This window comes from Papilio xuthus, unplaced genomic scaffold (assembly GCF_000836235.2).
Source record: "Papilio xuthus unplaced genomic scaffold, Pxut_1.1 DF827756.1, whole genome shotgun sequence".
Taxonomy (NCBI): Eukaryota; Metazoa; Arthropoda; class Insecta; order Lepidoptera; family Papilionidae; genus Papilio; species Papilio xuthus.
Genome location: NW_013530893.1, coordinates 2,844,049 through 2,865,335, shown reverse-complemented (window position 1 = coordinate 2,865,335; position 21,287 = coordinate 2,844,049). Strand labels below are relative to the sequence as shown.

The window sequence follows — 21,287 nt, the reverse complement described above, 5'->3', positions numbered from 1 at the left end:
CCTCTACGCCGCCTACAGCAATCGACTATTTACTCCTTTTTCATTCAACACAATAGCTGACTGCAATCCGAGATCTCTAATTCACTTATGTTACTTCCATTCTTGTAAAACATACCAAAATCGACCTTAAAAACAGATATTATAGGGTTATAAATCAATTGATTGTTAAGTATTCTATAAGGCGTACTAAAGTGAGAGAGTTAATTTGAGCGCGACGAACCCCGCCTACCCAATATCGCGTTTACACACATGTCTGGTGGTAGCGTCGTCCCGTTCTCGCCGCGCCGGTTATTAAAATTCCTCGGTCGGTAGCTGCGTCCCTCTCGGCCCCCTCGGCTGCAGCGCTGAGGGAGAGGCGGTCCTCGGAGCGCGGTCTTCGCCCCAATACCAGCGCGATTTGCAGCGAGCGCCCGCGCGAATCGTTACGCGGACACACCGTACTTGAACGCTTTCGCGACGCAAAACGTACCGGAAACTGTTCGACGGGATTTTAAACTGAAAACGGACATTCGATATTTGAAATTGTGAATAAGAAACCGCGTACGGATATCGCAGTGTTGCAATTATAATAGACATGTCAATGAACATGCTTCTAATAAATTTACAAATGGACAATCGAATCGATATTTGAAATTTTAATCATTAAAATTGTTTTAATTTGTTTGTGTAAATTAAAGACTGTAATCAATCCTTTTAATATTGACATTTTGTTACACAACTAGTGTTACTAATGGTGCTAAAAGTGACATTTAGTGTGATATAAAAAGTGTCATAAACAATCATCCGAACACTTCGCTATGGACAATAACTTAGACAAATTTGCATAAACAAACTAAGAATAAAGTAGCCATTTTAAATTCCAACAAATTATCGATGCATAAATAAGCTCAAAATATAGATAAAAAAGAAATGACGTTATAAATTTTTTAATCGCGATTGCTGCGTAATAGTGCGATGCAATCGAGCAGATGAAATGAAGACTTCGCTCGAATGTGATCGGGCCGAAGCCGCGGACAGCGGCGGAAAAGGAAGGATATCTTTTAGTGTTGACTCTCTACTGGGCAGTAGAACAGAAGCACCTAAAGAAACCGTAGACACGAGTAGCGTAGACGCTGAAAGTGCGGTGGACAGTGACGACAGTGACGTCGATATCGAAGATGTCGAATCCAATGCTGGCGATGAAAGAGACGAAAGGGAGAGTAATAATGATGGAGAGGAAATGGAAAGCAGGACAGGGGTTGTTGTCCCGCAGCCGCTGTTGCCGCGACTTTACCAAGGCCCGGCGCCGCCGGCGTGGCCCTTCGGTGCGTTCCCCTGGATGGCACCGAACCCAATGTTCAGAGCTGGATCCCCAAACAGTGAGTATGGAATTTTTGTAGTTACTTAACCAACCCCTCATTTTCATTATACCGAAGCCTTTTTCTATTTACTTACTATGCTGCAATTAGTCAATCGCCACTTAACTTTGAATATCGTAATAGAACAAGAGGCAGGATTTCTCCAAGTAGTAAGAAGGATTCAAATTAGTGGAGGATTGAGGCAAAATTAAATTGTAACTGCAATGATAGCAATTATTGGATTAACATTTGATTAAAAGGTATTTGAAGGTAAAAGGAAAGCAATTTTCATTGTTTTTGATACTTCCTGTCTGTTGTTACTATTAAGTATGTCAAAGTAATTTGAATAGGTCACATTGAAATATTTTATATACTTTTTGATATTCAATCTTCTCTTTTTCCTCGATACTGCATTTAAGTTGAATACTCTCAAACACAATCTATTCATATTAAATGTTGATTATACATAATTTCTGCTTATAACTATGGATAACTTAAATTCTACTTAGATTTAACTTAAATTCTACTCTATACTCATACTTATACTAATTATAAATGCGTAATTTTGAATATATGGATGGATGTACGTTAGAAGATATTTCCAGAACGGCTTAACGGATCTTTATGAACAGCACAGGTATAGAACATATTCTGGAAGAACAAATAGGCTACTAATAAAGTTTTTTTTAATCGCGGATTCGGAATCGCGGGTGCCAAATGTATTAAAATATTTGCATAGAATTAAATATAAAAATAAAATAGGCATTTGTTATCACTTGTCTTTTGTTTGTTTTTTTTAATCCTCAATATCAAATATCCTCCTCTCTCTCTCTCCTCTCTCTCTCTCTCCTCTCTCTTTCTCCTCTCTCCTCAAATCTTGTTTAAATTCACATAAGTAAACATTATTTATGTTATTCGATACCAGATTTGCTCACGAATCTGAAAACCCTAATTGAACACCAACATTAGGTCAAACCGTGATCAGTCCGTAATTTGCGTGGTTATTTCCGTTGATCAATTAACAGGTTGTTTAACCACTTCCTTATACTTTAATTGACATCTCACATCAAATGCTAGCGGTTAAGGAAAATCATTCGTTAGATAGATACCACACGAGTGGTGCGGTGCCGCGTGTATCGTGGTACTTACCGGTTAGTGTGGCACAAATACAAAGTTAGAACTTGAGAGTTGAGTATAAAAAATGGTTACGATAAATCTGATTATAAACATGTACAATCTTTCGTCAGTGATAATTCTAAGCCCCTGAGACAAGTCTGAACCAAGGTTCCTTCTAGAAGTAATCGTGCATCTTCCTCAAAGGCCAGCAACGCATTTACGGCTTCCGATGTCCATATATCTGTGACTTTAGTCACATTGCTATTTCGCCCCTTTTAAAATTAAAAAAAAATCGCTTCCCCCTTTTTTAAGATACGAGAAAAATGTATCTTACTAATATTATAAATTAGTTTAGATAAATGGTTGAAGGTATCAATGGAACAATTCAACGGATTTTAATGAAATTTGGCATACATATAGAATATAGTCTGGAAGAACACGTAGGCAACTTAGAGTTTTTTTATTTCGGCGCGGACGGAGTCACGGGCGATATTTAATATTTAAATAAAACGGAAACCTAGAGCCTAAACCTCTATGCCTTGCCTAAAGGGACTCCTTTTAATAACATATTTTAGTGAATTATTCGTTTTTTTTTAATATTTTATTTTATATCATAGATTAAGACTATATGTAAATATAGAAATATGGATGTATAATAAACTATTATAAACGGAAACGATGTGTCAACAAGTTACATTAGTAAAATATGTATAAGTATAAAACACAACTTGTTGAGAAACATCTTTCACGTTTATCATTCGAATGTATCTCAGTGACTTATCTTAATGCCATATCACGACTTAATTTGCAATTTTGTTACGACAAAGATGCCGCCCGCTATTTAAAAGACCTATTACATTTGCTTACGCCGAAACACTAGGCAGCCATTTAAAATTCAGAAATGACTACATACATTACAAAAGAACAAATGATATTTATTCAACTAAACTATTATAAAGAAGAAAGATTTATATTTTTGTATGTTTACAATAAAAGTCACCCGTCACTCCATCCGCAAAAAATAAAAAAAAAAATAGCCTATGTTTTCTTTCAGGCTGTGTTCTACATGTATGCCAAATTTCATCAAGATCCGCTAAGTTGTTCCGGAGATACCTTCAAATAAATAACATCTAAACATTCGCTTTTATAATATTAGTAAGATGAATTTAAAATCTAATTAATTTCAAAAATTCTTTTCCATTAAAATGTCACATTATCCCTGAGTTATGTAGGCTTCATTTAAATGTTATAAAGTCATTAAAAACACACAAAATACATCTTGCAACTCTCCCCACTCCCCGTATTTAAATAGGGTAGGGAGAAGAGGTCGTCTCCGGCAAACAAACTCATCAGACGAAACTCGGAATTATTTCCACTTGACGACTGTCTTGTATGTGATGGTATTGCACCGGTCAAGTTATATTATTTGGTGGCAAACGAGCCAGTGGCCACCTGGATTCGCCGAAATAGCGAAGTGATCGCTGATAATAGATATTCGTAACTACAGATGCGTTGCCTATCTTTAATCGACGGAGAAGGGAACGCACGGACAGAGAATATTTCCCCTCTGTCAATTCACTTCTTGTTTCGCTGGCGTTAATCACTGTTAACTCTAGATAAACATAACGAAAAGACTATATTTAGTAAGTAAACTAAGTACTTATATAGTCAAAGTTCAACTTTAACCAATTCCTATGATAGCTTTATTTAGTAATTCCACTAGCTAAAGTAGAATTAATTGAAATTGTCCCATAGTCAGATCAGATCCGTAAGGTCAACAGATCAGAGACTATCAAGAGTCCGCGATCTTTTTAACTCTATCTCCGAACGTTCTCATACATTCATGTTACCATCAGATTGGTAAATTCGGTAGTTTATAATCTTATTAGCGATATTGTAATCTACCAACTGTACAATTAAAGGTGCCATTTCATCAATATTTATAAATTCGTAAGGAATTAAAACGTAAGTAAGGGTGAATCAAAAATTTTACGTGATTAAGTTAGAATTAGAATTCAATGTTATTGCCATCCCTCTCAAACTCTTTGGATAAACTGAGATAGCGATACAGTTTTGTAAAAGTCATTTGGGAACGGAAATTAAGACAAGGTGAAGGTCATATTATTATAAAATAAATTATGTAATTCATTTGGATGAATTACAGGCACGTCAAAGGTTAATTCTTGTATTGTATACAATTTTTGTTTTAAATTAAATTTAATTTTAGAATACCTTTGATCTAACATTCATTAGCATACAAAGGTATTCTTCACTTTGTAAACGTATGCAAGTTGTTTTTTTCATTTTTCCCTACCTTGTCTGCAATAATTATTTAGATTCAATTAAACTAAATAGCAATTGTTAAATGAGTATTTAAAGACCTCTTTGCATGAATAATACTAATTTTATAAATGCGTATCTTTGAAGGTATTTCGAGAACGGAAATACGGATTCAACTAAAATTTGGCTTAGGTGTAGAACACGTTCCCAAACTTATTTTGTCTAGTGCCCACTTTGAGAATAAATATTTTTTTTAGCGCCCCCAATATTTTCACATATTTTTATACCACTATAACTTCAAATTAAGTTAATTAATTACTGTGACCTATATATTTATAGTAACGGAGAATTCTAAACGAAACTTTTACTATAACCCACAACTTGAGACCTGCAGCGCCCACAAGGGGGCGTTATCGCACACTTTGTGAAAGACTGGTGTAGAACTACTAATTAGATTTTTTTTATTACCGAGCGGATTGAGTCGTAGGCGACAGCTAATATGATCATAATTTTATATAACCATAGATTTTGCAGTTGCAGAAGTTCGAAATTCAAAATTGAATCCGATTTTCGATTTTGTGAATTTTGTGTTTGGATGAAAAAATATATTTTACATTGTTACACTTTTGTAAATTATACACGATTTTTTGCATAAACTTTTTAAGTTATATACACAGAAATAAACCAATATTACACAGACCTACAAGCAATAGACACAAATTGTAATTTAGGCTGTCTACATACTTAAGATTATCTTTAAAAGACTAAAAATAATCTGACATGGTGGCGCCACAATCGCTTCCTTTTCTTCTAGACGATGAAACTTACGTTTTTTTTACAATTTGGCGACGTCTTTTGTCATTTTGTATTCCTGGTTAGACTGGACAGAAAAAGGACTAGAAATCAATAAAGTATAATTTTATTTTTAGAGACATCAACAACCTGTCATGAAACGTTACCATCAATCAACGCTACTTAAATAATTCGGTTTCCTTCACGCTGCGCTCCAAACTGAACCACCGAATTATTTTACCATATTCTCTTAATGATCTATATGACAAGAAAAATGATACCACCATAATGGTGGCAAAAACAACCGTTGACATATGCCACTCCACTAGTCTCTAGTTCATCGATATTTGACGGCACAATTTTTCATCGCACTGCAGTTTAAATTTTATTTAAATCATATCATTAAATTGATGAATAGATTTTATAAATTCTTACTTACAAATGTAATCAGGTCAATTTAGATTAAAAATGTACGTGCTTATTAAAAAAAATTATTGCCAAATAGAAAATATACTTTAAAACTCAACGTGTGCAGGGATGGACCTAACAGACTCGGAGTTTTTCAGTTGGTTTTGAAATGTACTCTTATTAATTGTTACGCTCGTATAACAAAAAATATGTATGTATTATAGTAACACATAGAAATCTAAATTTATCTATACTAATATTATGCAATTATTAAAAAGACTTCGGTGGCTCAGTGGTCAAGCACTTGACTTGCAATCTGCAGGTCCTGGGTTCGAATCCCGCCATGTACCTATGTGTTTTTCGATTTCCGATTTACATATGTACATTTATCCGACGTTCTTACGGTGAAGGAAAACATCGTGATGCAACCTGCACATATCTGAGAAGAAATTCAAAGATATGTGTGAAGTCAACCAACCCGCACTTGGCCAGCGTGGTTGACTATGGCCTAATCACCCTTAACTTAGGGTAGGCTCCGAGCCCCTCGGTGGGGGCGTATAGTGAGCTGATGATATGAACATTATGCAGAGGTAAGATTTATTTGTTTCTTTGCATTAAATATGCTCCGAAACTAATAAACTGATTTGAAAAATTCTTTCACTGTTGGAAAGCTATATTATGTACGAAGTTTTAATTTGGAGGACGAAGCCGCTGGCAACTGCTAGTTATAAATGATTTTTTTTCTTACTTTTGTTTTAAAGAATGAAATTGCGAGACTAAAATGTTACGGATACAAAATAATAAGCGATAATTTTTAAAGTCTAATGGTGATTGCAACGATTTTCTATTCGAGCAACATTTTGTAATCGATTTAATACGTCCACGTTTACGATACACTTTAATTAATTTACTTTCTTAATAATCGATAATGAAATCGAATCGGCTGCGAGCGTGACGATACCACATTTGTGTCAATTATTTGATTGAAGGCCAGAGGAGACGACTCGTATCGGTCGTGGATTAAACAATGTACAGTCGAGGACGTTTGCAGTATCTCGAAATTCAAAGAGATTCCTCGCCCATCGCAACTAAGGCCCTTCGTACACAAGGCAACGTAAATCTTCGAAATCAAAACATCCTTGCTTGGACACAGCTATACAGATTTTTCCCTAATTTTCAAAATCACAGCAGTTTTGTTTGGCGATAATTTTGACAAACATTTACTGTCTTTTTTTCTTCCAATATTTACATTACGTTCAAGCGATTAACGCTTTTAAGGTGGAACACTGCGAATTACGACTACTGTACCATCAAAGAATTAAATTTATTTTTCATTATCATTTTCCATCTTATAAATTGTAAGCTTCATGTGACATTTCACGAAAATGTATAGAAAACAAACCGCCATGATTGTACCTTCAATTAATTTAATTTTCAACCAACATTGTTATGTAAAATATGCATTTATTTAAGCAATGACCTCACTAAGTGTATGTATATAAAATTAAACATATTATGCAGGTCCAAGTTTAATGAATAATCCATTTACGTAATATTAAGTCACCACTCTTAACATAAACTAACCGTGGCTTTCTGAGACTAGAGCGTCCGATTAAACCATATTGTTACATTATGACTAAGATAGATTAGATTGAAAAATGACGCCTATGAAGTACCAAATTAATTTTGTATGAGGGTTAATGTTATCATAGTTTCGTACAGGACGCGCATGACAAACAAGTGTGAACTATCGACATTCGGTCTTGTAATAAAATTAATAGAACAAAACAAGGAAATACTATAACTTAGGTATTTATATTTAAAAAAATACTGTTAGAACCTTTTCGGACTCTAGCCGATGACAGCTCATTCCAACCAGTCATGCGCGTCATTTTCTATGTTTTCTAAATATAACACTCTCGCCTGCCAGAAAGGTTTATTGTACTATATATTTCGAAAAAAACTTATTTCACAACATGATTTTTCAGCAATTTAGATTAACAGCGAAAAGATTTCTATATACTCTGACAGATCCGCGATACTAGCGCCACTTATCGGGCCGAATAAAATTATGTTACTATTATAACTAACAGCAATTAAACAGTATCGTAAGTAGATCGTAAATCATTTGAAATACGTTAAAGCGACATGCGTTGTGATCACATGTCTCAAGCCTACACGGGAAAAAATATTCCGAGTAATTAAAGAAATCGAAATGGCGTCTCGCTTGATAGGTTACCACTTAAGGTATGCTTTAGTGGAAATGTACATTAAAAACTAAATTGATCTGCAATTTCCCTGTTTGAAATTTAAAAAGGATCGCCTTTAAAACACGTACATAAGTTTGCGCAAAAATTAACCACAATATTTAGTTGAAAAAATCTAGTTAATTTAGTGTAATAAAAACATTATTAATCTCTATGTATATGAGTTCGTTAGTCTCGCTAAAACCAGAGAACGGCTGAAAGGAATTATTTTATCTTGGTCTTGAAATATTCGTGAAAGTCTAAGAAAGGTGAGAAAAAATCCAATAATGAAACAATCATACTTAAATTAAATAATTTCCTACTCTCTTAAATTATCTCCTTATTTTGGACTATGGTCACTTGCTACCTTTATTTTTCTTAATGCATAATTTCAGTCGCACCTCATTTAATTAACCTTAAAAAAACAACTACCAAATAAAAACTATCAAACCGTTCATATTCAAATTACGTGTTTACGAACGAATGGTTGTTTGTTACATACTATACTATAAAAAGGTAGACCATAACACGATTTGTCGCTAACCAACTAGTGTCTAACAACAACAAGGAAAAGGGCAGCCATCTTGAAAAAAGCTAGCGATTCCCGCGTCCGTTACACATTTCTAAACGTTTAATGGATACTCTCATTAATAAAGGGAATATCCAAGGAAAAGGATCTCATACCTTTTTTCTCTTTTTCATTCATAGCTGTCCATTCATCGGAAACTCTAATGAAATGTTCATTCATGTTTTTTTGTTTACGACACCCGTTAAAACCATCTGTCATCTCTTCCTTTATATAATTGCAAAAAAATCAAAGTGTACGCAATAAATAAGATTTAATTAATCGTAATTAAAAATACCCGAGCAACGCGAAAGCCGATATAATTATGGATTTTAGTCGACAACATCACCCATTATGGTGTTGAAGAAATACCAAATGTCATTTTAAATAACTCCCGCAATGAAATACAGCTGTGTGATATAATGAGTGTATTAATTGCATGTGAAATTGTTCACAAACTGATCATTAATTAGTTTTATATCTTACAAGCTCGGCGGTGCTAAGGTTAAGTAACTACGTCCAAATATTTCTCCTATATATATACTAGCTGTCGCCCACAAATCCGGCGAAATAAAAAACCATAATTAGTAGCCTATGTGTTCTTCTAGACTATAATCTACATCTATTCCAAATTTCAACAAGACCTATGCAGCCATTCTCGAGATACCTTTTAACAGTGGTAGAGCCCGCTTTAACATCTTCGCACGAATTGGCCCGGCTCGCCCGGTGAAATACCACGACCACACAGAAGACAGGCGTGAAGTGGAAGCAATTCCGCGTTTCGTCTGATGAGTGTGCGTCCCGGAGGCCTTATTTAGCCCTCTTTCCCTTCCCATCCTTTTTTTTATAAGGATGGGTAGTGGAAGTGGACTTTCCGGATGAGAGGATGCATGGGAAGGGAAGATATTTTCTTTCTGTGCATCCTCTCCTCCGTCGATTAAAGGTAGGCAACGCATATGCAAACGGTCACTTCGCTATTTCAGCGATTTCAGGTGGCCGCTTGCTCGTTTGCCTCCTTATGATATAAAAAAAAGAAACATCGATCCTTCCATGCATCCAAAGATTCGCATTTATAATAATTATAATTAGTAAGATTGCCTTTCTTATTATAACTTAGAATGTTCAATGTTTATTTTGACCGGACATGAAATTAAAAAGCCTACCTATGTCCGGCTTTATCCGGACGCCTGGCCTACTTAAAGGTAACCATCGAATATCATTCAGGGTTGATAACTACATTTTTTTTCTGAATAAAATCGCGTCAATTTATCTTAGTACAAAATCAAAACCAGATCAACATTAAGTAAACGTTTCTTAATTAATTCTGCAATAGAAATAAAAAGGAAGACATCTATCTTAAATGGTAATCCAATACTTGTAAGATACAAGCAATTTCCAGTTTAAACTGGTAATGTCCATATACGATCATGATTCGACCGTTTCCAATTAACAATTCCGACGAATTGCAACGAAACAGGAGCCATATTAACTGGAGATATTGCAATTACGGATATCATTTGCAAATATAATAAACATTTGGAAAATTACATCTGTATTAATTTAAGCAATTTCTATTATATTAAATACTAGCTGTCGCATACGACTCTGTCCGCGCCAGATTAAAAAAAAACCTAATTAGTAGCCTATGTGTTGTTGACTTCACACATATCTTTGAATTGCATCACGATGTTTCCTTCACCGTGAGAACGTCGGATAAATGTACATATGTAAATCGAAAATTGAAAAACACATTGGTATATGACGGAATTCGAACCCAGGACCTGCAGATTACAAATCAAGTGCTTAACCCCTGAGTCTCTGACGCACTAAAAACTTATATACGTGCCAATATTTCTTCTTGATTCAGTCGTTAAAAATTAAAAAAAATAGTCACATGAGTGACATTACAGTAAAGCCTTGTATTAGAATCAACTCTCTAATAGATTGCCAATATGACATCCGGCGTATGGAAAGGAAATCAAATACCGTAACTATATGTGGGACCAATTAATACAAGTGGGTGTAACTCGGATTAAATTTATATAGAGTTATGTTACGATACATTAAATAAACGTTTAACTACACTATAACACTAATTAAAAAACTTGCGTTGAAGTTGTAAACATTTTTATATACATACAGTCAAAGAAATAAATACCCAACCCACTTAAGATCGTACAGCAAATTATCAGCATAAGAACTACAGCAAGTTTGTATGTTGCTGTGACATTTTTTCGATAAAATTTTATATTTGAAACAAATCTCATTAGTATAATAAATCGGTTAAATGATATATAAACACGGCTAAACACTCACGTATATACGACCGGTGACGCGTGCCGTATGCACTGCACCCTCGGCCCGCAACGGATTGCTTGTTGATAAATGCCGTCTTTAGATGCGGGTGGTACGGATAATGGACGCAGCGTTGTCAAATATAAAAAACATACTAAAATCCATTGCGCGCCGTGCGTGCGGTGCGTCCGGCACGTGAGTTAAAGTGAACGCCAATTAATTCCGCCTGATTGAGTAGAGGCATTCGTGCAACTTTCAGCTCAATCTTACCACATATAGATTAAACGACATTTTGATTGCACTATCGACTATCGGAGAGAAATCTTTCTCGCGTCGACACAGCCGTATATCTGTGTCACTCGCTGCAATTACAGCTTAGATAGTAAATTGTTTAATTAATCATTTAATTTAAGTACTAATGGTTGATTTAATGACCAAAAATCCAATGGATTATTATCTAAACCAATAAATTATCTACTAGCAGTTACGACTAAGTCTGCGCAAAATTAAAAAAAATCTCGTAATAGGTATTGCCAATGTCACTCGTGTGTAATGAGCGTCGGTTGCTCAGCGGTCAAGCACTTGACTTGCAATCTACAGGTCCTGGGTGCTAATCTCGCCATGTACCAATGTGTTTTTCGATTTCCGATTTACATATGTACATTTATCCGACGTTCTTACGGTGAAGGAAAACATCGTGATGCAACCTGCAACATATCTGAGAAGAAATACAAAGATATGTGAAGTCAACCAACCCGCACTTGGCCAGCGTGGTGGACTATGGCCTAGTCACCGCTAACTTAGGGTAGGCTCCAAGCCCCTCGGTGGTGACGTATAGTGAGCTGATGATGATGACACTCGGGGATAGTATAGCTGCCCAAATAGTGTAAGAAATCGGTTCAATAATTTCGGAGCCTATTCAATACAAACAAACAAACAATCTTGACTCTTCATAATATTAATACAGATGACATTCAGGTATTCTTTATACGTATATATTAATTAATTAGGCTACAATTTATATTTTTTCAGGCTACAATTTACTATAAAACGTAATAACATACATACAAGGCAAGACAAGGTATATCATCTTTGTCAAAATACACAGTTTTGACCAATTACGATTACTTTAGTAGTTACTATGATTAGTTTAGCTTTAGTATTTTCTAAAATATTTATGTTCGAAGAGATATCGAATAATGTCCTTTGGTAAAGATCAAGGGAAAGGCTTACATTAAACCTTTTTCAAAGTAGCACAGATAATGGCTTTCTTTATAGTAGACAGAGAGTTAATAATTTCATTAAGTATCTTTAAAAATATTTGCTTATTCATTTTGTTTTCGTCATATTCAGATGCAATAACTAGGTCGAAATTACCATTAATTAATGTTTTTATTTCTTTACCTATACTTATCTCACTATCTATTCAATAAAATCATCTGGTGTCTCTTTCTCGTGGGGAATTTCTACCTTTATACGTCAAGTTTTTGTACGTCTCGTATGTCTAACATTTCATGTTGCATTCAATGCAAAAATTTAGGTCATACCAATATTTATCCCAGTAATTAAAGTACACTTTTCTAGAACAAAACTCCGCTAAATTAGAATTATAAAGTTCCAAGTACTACAAATTTAATTGTCATTAAGTGCATTCTTCTTCTTTTAGTCGTATGACGCCCACTGCTGCGCATAGGCCTCCCTCAAAAATCGCCACGGTTGTCCTGTGCCATCCAGGATACTCCCGGAATATTGACCAGATCATAGGTCCATCTTGCGGGAGATCTGCCTACTGACTAAGTGACTAGTCAGACCATATTGTGTTACGCGTTGACCAAAATATTACGCGGTCACTCTGCTTTTATTCGTATTACTCCTTTTTCTTACTTATATTATAAATGCGAATGTTTAGATGGATGGATGTTAGTTTGATGATATCTCCCGAAAGGGTCAACGGATCTCGATGAAATTTAGCATTGATATTGAACATAGTCTGGAAAATCAAGTTCTTTTTTAGTTACGCGAGGAGGGAGTCGCGGGCGATAGCGAGTATAACCTCAATAAAAATCGAGTCATACTCAGTGTAAAATGTAATTAAAGTAGTAAAGTCAACCCTTGTACTAATATACAGTCGTTGCCGAAATTGAAAATGTTAATTAAGCAAATTTCAATAATTAATGATGCGATACTCCCAATTACCGGTCCTCACGGCGCACGCACTCTGACATACATAACATTAAAGCATCCTTAACACTCGCTTCTTGAGAGTACAAAAACAGTAGCGGTGGTATGCGAATTGTGCCCAAATGCGACTCGTCCGACGATATTAAATAAATAATTACACATTTGTCAGATAGTCTTAAAAAGCGGAGTGACTGCGACCGGCCGTATTCCGTATTTGGCGGGCTATGCCCGCGGGTTGCCGCGCAGGTGACCGCCAATTATCGAAGCTCGCAAAAAGCTCGCTTGGACAAATTGTGAAATTGTAAGACCTCTCGACTCCGAGGCAGGCTTGCAGGGAAACACGCCTATTGGAGAAGCGCTCTATTACATTGTTGTGCAAATACTCGAGGGTTGCCAGTCGCAACATAATGCTCACTATTTATTTAAATAAAAAATTCATTATTGTCATACCAAATTAAACTTTTATACAGGGTCTTGATATTCAAAGCAAGTAACATCCAACGTAGTTAATTTTTAATGCATCACTAATAAAAATCTATACGTGTTTTAAAGATTGTTACGAGTATATTGACATAACTAACTTAAAAATATTTTGATAACATACTCGTAGCCCAGAAATGAACACACTTTGAATTTTCTCTCTCAATACGTGACGACTACCTATAAATTTTTACTACGTTTTAATCAATTTTATTATCTTAAAATAAATAAGTTTTTAAAATCTAATTGTTTATTATCAACCAGTACATAGGTTTCTAGATTTTTAGTTAGCTATTCCAACTTACCCCAATGTGGATAAACGACGGTAGTACATACTTTTTACAATATTAACAGACGATGATAATTGCTACAATCCATTACCATTTCAGAAAGGAAAGCGCTCCTGTTGGCTGCTCTTTTGTTTTTCACAACCGCACACCGATCATTCCTTATTAGTAAAATCGCATAGTAATTAGTTTAGAGTGAATGTTCGATGTTTTTAAGCCTTAGTTACCGTATCGATATCCCTTGAAGTGCCTACATGGTGGCGATGACTCAAAACATAGTTAAGAACATTTATTTCCTACCCGTTTGTCGTTTGTACACAGAGCAATATGGTCGAAGACTTTTCGTTGCAATATACACTCATCCTTAATTGTAGCTCTTACGGTGACAATTTGCTGTACGAAATTCGATTCTAAATGGGAAGCGAATATAATTCTTTGACTATACACAAATGCAAATACACCCTTGTTACATTCTCGTTTACATAACGTAGATAATTATTTTACAGCTTTATTAACCACTAGCTTTAACCCGCGACTGCGTCCGTGCGAAATTGAAAAAAAATTAAATAAGCTTAATCCATTTACACGAAACTTCATCTAGATCCGTGTATTCGTCCTGGAGATGACTTCTAACATCCATCCATTCATACATCTATCTAATCTTTCGTATTTATAATATAAGTACAAAATAATCTATTAGTTTCTAAATAAGAACCCGGTTTTTCAACACATTTTATCTAAAAAGCCGACTTATTACTGCACTTAGAATACGTTCACTTAGGAAGCCCCTTAGTACAGATTTCTCAATCTAAATGTACACTTAAGAAGAACAACTTATGAATACGACAGTTCGTATTAAAATGACCTATTTTAGGGCACTTTATTAAGTACTACATGTATTTTGTGTTATAGAATCTTAACATCATCATCAACCTGCCCTTATCCCTATCGAGGGTCGGCACAGTATGTACTTCTCCTCCATACATCTCTATCAGCCGTCATATCCGAGTCTACCCCCTTATATATAATCTTAACAATCCTTAATAAAGTCTTGTTAAGTAATATTAAATTTATTTTTTTACTTTAAAATATTATGTCAAAATAAATAGCTGTTATTTGAACCGTTTTTATATGTTGATAAGAGAATAACGTATATCATTAAAATGCTATAAGTGTACGGGCGATCTCGGCCATTTTCCGGTAACTGACCACTGGTTTTGCATCAGCGACTCTCAGAAACGCTTCTCAGAACACAGATTAATGGATTAGGTATTCAATTAGTTCCATGTAGATACGTTAATTGAAGAGATAAAATCTTTAAAGAAATGTATAGTAAAAGTTATCTTTTACTGAGATCTTTTTAGATAAAATTAAACGCAATAATTAACTTAATACACTCAGAGTTAGTTAGTTTTAAGCGTCAATAACCTAATGGTTAAGGGTACGGATTACCGATCACGAGGTCGTGGGTTCGAATCCCGCCATTCAACTATTGTCGTAAACCATATCCTAGCACAAGCATAGAGCTTAGTTGGAATGGTAAAAGAAAAATTATTAAATAACAAAAAAATCTGCTAATATTTTTATAAAAAAAAAAGTAAGTCACTATAGGACATCCTTAGTGTGGATCTAGTATGAGTTACGACTCTTGAATAATGCAGTTAGATTTAATTTTTTAAACTAAAAACGAATTAAAAAAAAACATAATAACATAGTGTTCTTCCAGACTATTTTCTATATTTATGCCAAATTTCAACGAGATCCGTTCCGCCGTCCTGGACATAATAGCCTATGTATCATTTCAGACAGTAATCTTCCGCTGTTTATTCGTATAGTAATTTTGGAGTGGTGGACCTGATAACAAACATCCATCCATACATATGATCTCGCATTTATAATATTAGTATTTGTAGAAATTTTGTTAAGCATTGTAAAAGCAATCCAAATAAATTACAAGACAGTTAAAATTAGTAATGGATCGTTTTGCTGCATCAAAAATAAATAGAAAAATGCGCAATAAAACTTTAAATTGTTATTAATAAATTCCATTAGAATTTTATGACTGTTTGTTTGTAAAGTTAAATAATCGTATATTATCTGTGAGTCGTTGCTGGAAGTAAGAATGTAGACTGTCAAGTTTCTTCATTTACCAATTATGTGTTTAATTGTGTTAAATTATTTAACTAATAGCCATAGTTAAATGTATACGTGCTGAGAATCTTATTTATGTTCGAAAGATCAATAAAAATAAAAACTGAACATCGATTGCATAAAATCTTGTAATGGCAGACAAAGATGGCGACTCTTCTGTCTCACTTTGACATATACAAGTCAGGTATTAAGAAAGAGACAAATATATAAATACAGATAAGGAAATGCGTTTTTATTGTTTTCCATGCAGTTATTATTCAGTTTAAGGTAACAACTTTTTTGTTGGGTTAATTATAAATGAATAGACAGACTTCGCCATATTTTGCTTAATTGTTTTATTGTTGAAATTAAAATAGGTACGTTTGTTTAGCAGGAAAAAAAAATGATTTCCCACATGTCGTTTTAATTATAAAATTAATCTTGGTTAAGAGAGAAATATAAACGTTATATTTCTATATTTTCCTACTTGTTAAGGGAGAAATTGTTTCTAAATCTGCACATAATTAGGTACATTCTAACTCTACATATGCTTCGATGGTCACTTCAGTGATAGCCCACCACGTTTTCCCTTCTTTTATAAAAAAATTCTATTTGACACGTACTCGATAAATGTTACTCTAACTAATTATAAATGCGATGAGTGGATGGATGTTTGGCATAGGTGTAGAACATAACCTGGAAAAACATAAGTTACTAATTAAGTTTTTTTTCGTTCCGCGCGGACGGAGTCGCGGGTGGCGGCTAGTTTGAAATAAATATTAAATCATAGAACGGCAACATACAAATTAAACTAATGGCATGTTATTATACAAAAGCGATCAAAACATTGCACAAAATAATTTATCCAATACATGAAGAGATTACAATAATCCAATTAAATCGAGACATTGACAACTAAATCCTATTAACCGGCCCAAACAGCGGCCGTAATTGGCCACCATTACATACAAGCCCTTTATGGTCTGTCATCGCAACACAAAATGGCGGACGAAATGGCGCGCGCGGGAAAAATAAATACGTTTAGAGAGATGGATATTATATCTTCATTAGCGTACGGTAGCACGCATTGATATGTCGGCAGGTGGGGGCCATTGAAATTGTTTGTATTTTATCACTCGCATGCGAACGGATAGGCATTTGTGCGGACAGCCTTTGCCTTATTGGATTGTCGGCTGCGGGTATTGTATTGACTCGCAGCGATACTCCTACACACTACCGTGAATATTTCATATATAAATAACGACGAATACATTTCTAAATTAAATAATATGTAATCAGAACGGTACGGAACGATTGTCGCATGATTTAAAAATAAATACTTCAAAGATTTGTTTTATAAATAACGTATTGATGCTCGATATTTGATTTGGCATTTCTTTGGACAGAAGTTGTTCAAATGACAGATATAAAGAGTTTTTCTCATCGATTGTCTATGGAAATAGTTTTTTTAATATAAGCAGATATTTGTTAATGTACTAATATTTCTTGTACTAATCTCTAGACTTGTGCTAGGATATGATTTACGACAATAATCGAATGTTGGGATTCGAATCATTGACCTCGTGGTCGGATATCCGAACGCTATTGACGCTTCTTCTTTTAGAACTGACAATAATTTTCGATAAGTCCAGTGATTGTCGCGTGTATTCCATACATTCATAAAATTTGTTATGAGGGCTTCGGAGCGAATGCACTTTGTCTAGCCCCGCAGATTGCAAGTCAAGTGCTTAACCCCGGAGCCACCGACGATCCATATTACGTGCGATTATTTTTTGTGATATTTTCTCTAACCGAAAGTTTCGTCAGACTCTCCGTAAATCTACCTTTAATATAAACAGCGTGAAATTACTTAGAAATTAATTCACACATTTTAAACGATTCTAATTTTAATTGAATGCTTATTAAATTCGTGCATACTTAGAAACAAAATTTTACCAGACAGTACTTTGTTTGTTAATAGAGGTGAAAATGTTAATTAAACATAGGTCACCCATAGTCTAAAGCATAACATATTTGCATATATAAGCATAGTATATTTATGTCATTATAATATCATTATGTCTGGCAGGAAATACACTGTAGAATTTTTCGTTTAAGATGATTGGCTAGACTTCGTGGTTTGTACATGATATGCAGAGGGATGGTAATGTAAGCAAAAAAGTAATGAGATTGAATGTGAATGACTACAAATGTAGAGGAAGACTAAAGAAAGTATGGATGGATTGTGTGAAAGAGGATATGCGTAGGAAGGGGTAGATTCAGATATGACGGCTGAAATGTATGGAGGGGTAGTACATACTGTGTCAGCTCTCCGTAGGGTTAAGGGCAGGGTGATGATGAGATTGGCTGGCTAGAAAGGTAGAGAAAGACCGAAAAAATTATAGAAAATATATATTAAAAAAGTAAAAAGGGAGTAAAATATGAAGACTGCTGAAATTATATAGTTTATTTTAGAAAAAATATTTTATTTTAGAAAAATAAAGTAATGTTTCACGGGAACGAAGTCGCGGGTAATGCTAGTATACAATAGCCAAAGAGCTTGGTCACTATCATTTTAAACCTAAGGTGTCATTAGCCTGTTAGGGTACAATGAAACGAGTAATCAAAATATGTAAATAATCAAGTAAGTAATGACACTGCATTGTTTCACCTCCACCAGAATATGTATGAATGAGCAATTATCTGTTTCCACCTTAAGTTCACATTCTTATTCTAATCAATAATTTTATTTCAGTAATTTAAATATATGACGTTCAGCCACTAAATTATTATATTTAATATTGTTCAAATTCTCTAAGAAAACATAAAAGTATTGATTTTTAAGTTTTCCATTGACGTATGTACGAAGTAAAGAATTTGTCAGGAAGATTTTAGTTATCAATCTTACAGGAAAAAGAGAAGTATTGAGTACACACTTATACGTAAACTAATTAACAATAAGTTTTTTTTTTATATATCATAAGATGGCAAACGAGCGAGCGGCCACCTGAAATCGCTGAAATAGCGAAGTGACTGTTGCCTATAGACATACGCAATTGCATATGCGTTGCCTACCTTTAATTGGCGGAGGAGAGGATGCACAGAAAGAAAATATTTGCCCTACCCATCCATCCTCTCAACCGGAAAATCCACTTCCACTTTCCATCCTTTCCTTATAAGAAAAAGGGTGGGAAGGGAAAGAGGACTAAATAAGGCCTCCGGGACACACACTCATCAGACGAAACGTGGAATTGCTTCCACTTCACGCCTGTCTTCTTTGTGGTCGTGGTATTTCACCGGGCGAGCCGGGCCAATTCGTGCGAAGATGTTAAAGCGGACTCTACCACTGTTAAAATTCTAATCATTATCTTCCTCTTTTTCCTTATCATTATAATATTTTTCCAGCGGGTGCCCCAAGTGGTCCTCCAGTGGTGCGTTGTCAACTACGAAAGCACAAGCCTAATCGTAAACCGCGCACACCGTTCACCACACAGCAGCTGCTGGCATTGGAAAAGAAATTCCGAGACAAACAGTACTTAAGCATCGCTGAACGAGCTGAGTTCTCCTCATCGTTGAGACTAACGGAGACACAGGTGAGAATTACTTTAACTTATTTACTACTAAAACTCGTAGTAGGTTTCTATTACTTTCGACCCATACTAATCTTAAATCTTAAACGAAAGGTATGGGAAGGGAAGGTAGATTTAGCAGAGGACGGGAATAATAGAAAGGGGAAATAACCTCTTTTTGTTTCTAATTCTAAAGCTATCTTAAAAAGTCACCTCTAAATTAAACATTGCATTTTTCAGGTAAAAATTTGGTTCCAAAATAGAAGGGCCAAAGCGAAACGTTTGCAAGAGGCTGAAATAGAAAAGCTCAGATTATCTGCTAGACCGCTACTCCCACCATCTTTCGCTCTCTTCGGTGGTGGGGGTGCGCCGCCGCTGTTCGCAGCAATGGCCGCCGCAAGCAGACCTCAGTTGAGCTTCCTCGGCGGCCCTCCGTCACATCAGCACGCCATCAACATGAACATACTAAATTCATTACAACCTCATTGACATCAACAAAGCGCGGGTACGCGTCATTTCACACATCCGCCATCTTAGATGTAATGTCAAAATTGTCATAAAGTAATTATCACACAGATCAGATAAGTCAGAATGTATAATAATTAAAGTGTTTTGTGATTGTAACATCAATAGAACGAGTAAATATCGTTTTTTAGTAGTATGTAATATTAAAAATAGAGTAGAAAATTGGTACTAACAATACTTCAAATCATTTTAAGATATTTTTAATTACAAATGGAAATAAACTTCATATACTAAGAACACGTGAGTACCTTATAGAACTTTCAGTCGACATTTCTACTCTATATTTGATGTCTATTCGTTGTATACAACTATATGTAGAGTAAAAATAAGAGATACTACTATTTAAAGGTTAATTTGTCTTTGAAAAAAAATAACGAAACATTTTTCCTTCAATTCATGTGCAATTCTTATAAAAATATTTTCCCATGGATGATATTATAAATTGATTAAAAAGTTTTTGTAAATATTGCAAACTTATTTTATCCTATAGAAATTTAGCTGAATTATTGCTGTTCAAAAAAAAATAAAGGGTGTTTTTTTGCAAGTTACAAAAACATTTGGCATTTGGCAAAATTCATTTAGTTTAATTTTTTTTTTTTTTAAATGTCTAATGTACAGACATACATTAAAAACAAATGTAATAATTAAATTTTATTAACGTCTTAAACGCGTAACAGGAAATTTTTTGCTGTTATTTGCTTTTAATTTTTACAACTTTTTTTAATTCAACACGGACAAATTCCTTTTTGTTATAAAAAATTAATAGCTCAATATTTTACCTTTTCTAATAAAAAAACGTAAAAAGCTATTATTAATTACGACAATGCCTTTTTATTTAACTTTATTGGTTTTTGCATCATACAATTTTTATTTACATTTATTATTTTTTCATACAAAAAGACACATCCAGAACAAAATTTACACTGTTGAAAAATTAACGAAAAACATATGGTGATCTCATTTTTTTTTGTAAAAAGAAATAACATCACTATTTATATTTTGTTTTCAGCATTCAGCATTATCTATTTTTATTTATATATAATTAATATCTTATACGCGTTTGTATAAAACCAATA

General features: G+C 34.4%; 1 protein-coding gene across 1 annotated transcript; it reads left to right on the top strand.

Annotated features, from left to right (window-relative positions):
- Positions 1 to 397: 397 nt before the first annotated feature.
- LOC106116184 (muscle segmentation homeobox) lies at positions 398 to 20,729 on the top strand. Its single transcript, XM_013309933.1, has 3 exons — positions 398 to 1,358; positions 19,523 to 19,710; positions 19,927 to 20,729. Exons 1-3 carry the CDS (start codon positions 974 to 976, stop codon positions 20,173 to 20,175), a joined length of 822 nt encoding a protein of 273 aa, XP_013165387.1. The 5' UTR covers positions 398 to 973; the 3' UTR covers positions 20,176 to 20,729.
- The last annotated feature ends 558 nt before the right edge of the window (positions 20,730 to 21,287 follow it).

Excerpts from the sequence above, each read along its gene's own strand:
- LOC106116184 (XM_013309933.1), top strand. The coding sequence starts at position 974 with ATGAAGACTTCGCTCGAATGTGATCGGGCCGAAGCCGCGGACAGCGGC. Across the intron at positions 1,359-19,522 it reads CAGAGCTGGATCCCCAAACA|CGGGTGCCCCAAGTGGTCCT; the intron begins GTGAGTATGGAA and ends ATATTTTTCCAG. Across the intron at positions 19,711-19,926 it reads TGAGACTAACGGAGACACAG|GTAAAAATTTGGTTCCAAAA; the intron begins GTGAGAATTACT and ends TGCATTTTTCAG.